The 5084-nt window shown below is 38.8% G+C and overlaps 1 protein-coding gene across 1 annotated transcript; it reads right to left on the bottom strand.

The window, feature by feature from the left end:
* Positions 1 to 3344: 3344 nt before the first annotated feature.
* On the bottom strand, positions 3345 to 4874 carry LOC107676165 (alpha-2 adrenergic receptor-like). Its single transcript, XM_016470687.1, has one exon. It carries the CDS (start codon positions 4617 to 4619, stop codon positions 3402 to 3404), a length of 1218 nt encoding a protein of 405 aa, XP_016326173.1. The 5' UTR covers positions 4620 to 4874; the 3' UTR covers positions 3345 to 3401.
* Positions 4875 to 5084: the final 210 nt, after the last annotated feature.

Here is a 5084-nt window from a genome sequence, read left to right on the forward strand (position 1 = left end):
AAAACAGTTGTGCTGCTTCATATTTTTGTGGAAAACATGATATATTATCAGTCAAAAGTTTGCAATAAGATTTCTAACAAAAGATTTCTATTTCAAATAAATGCTGTTTCTTTGAACTTTCTATTTATCAAAGAATCCTGAAAAAAGTGCCAGGTTCCACTAAAATATTAAGCAACAAAAACAGTTTCCAACATTGATAATAATAAATACCATTATTAGTAACTGAGCACCAATAAATGATAACAATTGAGCACCATATCAGAATGATCATGTGACACTGAAAAAAACAAATAATGGCTACTGAAGATTCAGCTTTGCATCACAGGAATAAACTACTTTTAAAAATATATCAAATTAGAAAAATGTTACCTTAAATGGTAATACTATTTCACAATATTACTATTTTTGACCAAATAAACTTGAAAAAAAAAAAATCTTATTCCAAACTTTTGACTGGCTTGTATATTTTTTTATCTCCAAATAACACCAATGAATTTTAATTTCAGCTTCTTGTGATTCCATGTTATATATTTTGCAAATGCAACTTGTCAAGTGGCTGAAAAAACTAATTAATGTAAGCCTGTAATGTCCAAATGACAAGAGAAATAAAGCAATTGAGAAATAAAGTCACAATTACAAGAATAAACACACCATTTGTTTAATACATTGCAAGTGTGACAGTGATGACACAACAATAAAACTGCAGTAACACATGTGCTGCAGAGGTGTGTGGGATGAGTGATATTTGTTTTACACTCTGCCAGCAGTCATTCAAGCACTGTTTGTCGATCGATATCACTTTTACTCTTACAGATTCTTATATTTGGCTGTCAGGCAGCTGTAGACCTCTCAGTTCAAGGCCCTGCTGGTCTTGTTCATAATCCATGCACTGCATTCTGCTTGATGGAGCTGATGTGAGCTATGCATTGCATTAATGCAGTTTAAGCATAAACTTTCACATAGATCTACATTTATAGCAGACTGTTGTGGTTGTTGTTTTACAATAGGAAGTTTTGACTTTTCTTTAACCTTTACAGCATGTAGCGTGCTGTTTTGTTCGTGAAGGGCTCTAGATCGTGATAACAGTGGATTCGGGAAAGCAGTATATTGCATCTCTTTTTCAGCGGCGTTTTTAAGATAAAACCTCTTATGCAGCCGCTGCTGCCTGAATGCAGGAATATTCTGTCTGACTTTAGATTAAGATACAAAATATGATGGATTGGAGTGTGCATGAATCAGATAATATGTCTTACTTTAGCTTTATCATTCTTGAATTAGAAACCAGGCTTGTGTGTGTGTGTGTGTGTGTGTGTGTGTGTGTTACCAACAAGTCATTTAGTCAATAAGAGCTTTTAATAGAGTTATGGCAAATGTGATTTAGCTGGGGTTTTTTTTAAGCACATAGGATCAGATGCTGAGACCCTCGAGCCCTTACAAAACTGATTTTCCCACAGATAGAAGAGACCGGGGTTAGTTATATTTCTATATACTGAAATATAAGTTTAAGTCCATATAGGCACACACCTTAAAGTGTGGAGTACTAAAGCTATTGAACATTTGCACCATTATTTCCCAGGAAAAAAATAGATTACCTTTTATAACAATATGCTGAAATGTCACGTTATGTGGGGTAAGCCGTCACTCCATTAAATAGCTTATTAAGGCTTTTCAGCGTAATGTAAACAGTAAACAATTCATGAAAAAGCAAAAATGTGCAAGTTAAGATATACAAATATGCAATTTTGGGCAGCAAAGATTGTGACAACTTGCCCCGACCTCCAACTCTTGCCTTGAGAACACAGTTCACACCTGGTTATATGGTTAAATTGAAATGTATACTAATTTAAGGCAGATGTTTAGAATCAACATATAAATTATGGTTGGCCTTTTGGCACAAAACATCACAGATAGTGAGATATAGCCCTTGTGACAACTAGCCCCGGCCTCTTTAACAACAACATTTTCTAAATGGGACTTTTAATACCATCATGACATATTCTGAATGGAAACAATTCCATGTATAAAGTAAAATTTATTTCCACCTTCATTATCAGACACTTCCATTTTAATAAACACTGCACCAGTATTATTCCCAAAGCTAGGATAAGTCATTTGGTGCTTATACTCTGCGTGTGTACAGTATATAGAAGTCTAAGTTGTATGGAAAATATACAGTACAATATATAATATAATATTTAATGTAATTTTTGTTTACATTTATACATTTTATGTATTTGAGTGTTGACACTGTGGTGACATGTAAGTCAAATATTTATCATTTAATATATACAAACAATATGTACATCAGGGGCCCTAAGAATTAGAGTCACTCTAGAGTCACATTTTAAAATGTCTGAATGTCATTGAATTAGAAAAAAATCAGAGAGAGAGAGAGAGAGAGAGAGAGAGAGAACAAGCATATTTGTTGGGATTTAAATGATAAAACAATGGAAATAGTGAGAGCTGAGCTTTGCTACATTTAACAAGCATATTTGTTGGGATTTAAATGTTAAAATGATAAAACAATGGAAATAGTGAGAGCTGAGCTTTGCTACATTTAACAAGCATATTTGTTGGGATTTAAATGTTAAAATGATAAAACAATGGAAATAGTGAGAGCTGAGCTTTGCTACATTTAAAATCACCAAAACACCACACTGTAGTAATGACTTTTCAGATTCATTAGTCAAAGACTTTTCAAAGATTATTGAAGTATGTTTTACAAGATGATACTAGCCAGTCTTTCACTTCAAAATTTCATGTTTATATGAATGTGTTTGTCAATTTCTGACTGAAAATTCAAAGTAAATCCTACACAATTTATTTTCAGTGCAATTGATTAAAAGACATTGGGTGTTTCTTCAACTATAAGCATGTTTGGCCATGTGGCCCTTTTAGCACTTTAGATGATAAACTTCCTTAAAACACTTTTCACACTCTTTTAACTTTTCCACTAACAGTGAACATAGTGTATATGCATCACAGTAGAATTCTGTCAGTTTCATATAGCATTTTGTGGTGGAAGTGACATATGAAACATTTCGGAGTAATTTTGTCTGATAGTGTGTGAAAATTGATATATTAATAAATTCAAAAAACAAATACCTGGAAATGGTTTGTGGTTATTTTACTGTTTGATAGCTCATTATAATTTTAAAAATGCAATGTTTGTTGTTTTATGTTATACATTTTTTATGTAGTATTTTACATACTTATGTGTACATATTTATATTTTATATACATTAAAATGCATTTGAAAAGTAGCAAAAATAAATTTGGATATGATAATTAATGCGAGTCCTATGGAAAAGGCCATAATTAGTTTGCAGATTCCACTTGGTTTGATTTCTGATGACATTCATGCATTTTAATCGTGACTAAAGCGTCGAAATACGAGTCTCTTAGGTGCGCTGCCCAGTCAAGCAAACGATTTTCTTAAAAGCCTTTCTGAAGTCCCTGTTGAAAATCGTGTAAATGATGGGATTCACTGAGCTGTTGCAGTAACCAATCCAAAAGAAGAGCTTGAAAAGCGCCTCGGGCGGCTCGCAGCTATGCCCGCAGATGGCCTGGAGACTGTAGGTGAAGAAAAAAGGGAACCAGCAGAGGACAAACACCCCCATGACCACAGCCAGGACGAAGGTGAAGCGTTTCTCCCGCATCTGAGCCAGTTTGGTTTTCGACGCCACCGCGAGCTGTTTGCTGCTCTGCTCTTGATTGGAAACCCAGGAGATCCTGGAGGTCCTCTGCGGGCAGCAGCGCGCGCCGTCCACCCGCCTGCGCTTGGAGAAGCGCGAGCTCTTGGGTTTGTTGTCGGACGTCGCGCTCTCCTCCAGGTCGATATAATCTAGCTCTTCCTGTCTCTGGTTGCTTTCCGAGCTGTTGCTGCTCGGAGACTCTTTCTCAAACTTATCTTTTCTCACAAAGCACGTCTCGGACTGGGACGGATGCCTCTCCAACCCGTTCTTGGCCACGAATACTGTGGACGAACGCTGTTTGGCGACGCGGTAGATTTTGCAGTACACTGTGATCATGATGAACCCCGGCGCGAAAAACGACACCAGGCACGAGGAGAGTATGTACCAGGTCTCGTCGTTTATTAAACACTCCTTCTCGTTGTGCTTGGTCATGATGAGAGGTGGGAATGAGATGATGGCTGAAATGACCCACACCACCGCGATCATGCTTTTGATGCGCTTCGGGGTTCTTTTCAAGTTGTAGCTCACCGCTTTGGTGACGGACCAGTACCTATCCAAACTGATGGCGCACAGATGCACGATGGACGACGTGCAGAACAGAACATCCAAAGCCAGGTAAAATGCGCACCAGGTGCTGCCGAAGTACCAGTATCCCATGATCTCGTTGGCGAGGGAGAACGGGATGACTAGCGTGGCCACGAGGATGTCCGCGCACGCGAGCGACACGAGGAAGAGGTTCTGTGGCGCGCGGAGAGCGCGGCTGGTCAGAACCGCCACGATGACCAGAACGTTCCCAACAATGGTGACCAGAATGATGACGGAAACCACGAGGATGATGAACGCGGCGGCCGTCTCCGTGTACGGCCATGAGGTGATGGTGATGTTGGCATCCTCCTTCGTTGCATTGGCCTGAGTTACACCCATTCTGAGTCCATCTTTCTGATAGCCAGGTTAGTTTGTCCAGACTTCACGCGTTAGGTGGTGTCACCAATGCACTGAAACACTTGAGCTGTCAGTGCGCTCTGGTGACGCGATCTTCTCATGCTTGCAAAGTAACAACTGTTAATCGTGCACGCAAATATTCATAAAATCCCAAGCTGTTTTGATTCGAACAAATTGACGCGCGAAAATAATTTCAAAATAGTTGCGCTGCGCGCGTTCTGTCAGGCGCGCTCCGGAGAGACGCACGCAGCTCTCCACATACGCGCTCCACACCGGACTGAATGTGCAGATGTGTGAGCTTGAGCTGGAGATAATCGCATGACGTCATGCTCTAGTCCAACCCATCGCTAAACACACACACACAGAGAGTATGATGTGAATTTATATATTTTGCATGACAACTATAATCACAAACAAATAAATTGCAAAGCATATTCGAAAATGTAA

This window comes from Sinocyclocheilus anshuiensis, unplaced genomic scaffold (assembly GCF_001515605.1).
Source record: "Sinocyclocheilus anshuiensis isolate Anshui unplaced genomic scaffold, SAMN03320099.WGS_v1.1 scaffold2808, whole genome shotgun sequence".
NCBI classification, from domain to species: Eukaryota; Metazoa; Chordata; class Actinopteri; order Cypriniformes; family Cyprinidae; genus Sinocyclocheilus; species Sinocyclocheilus anshuiensis.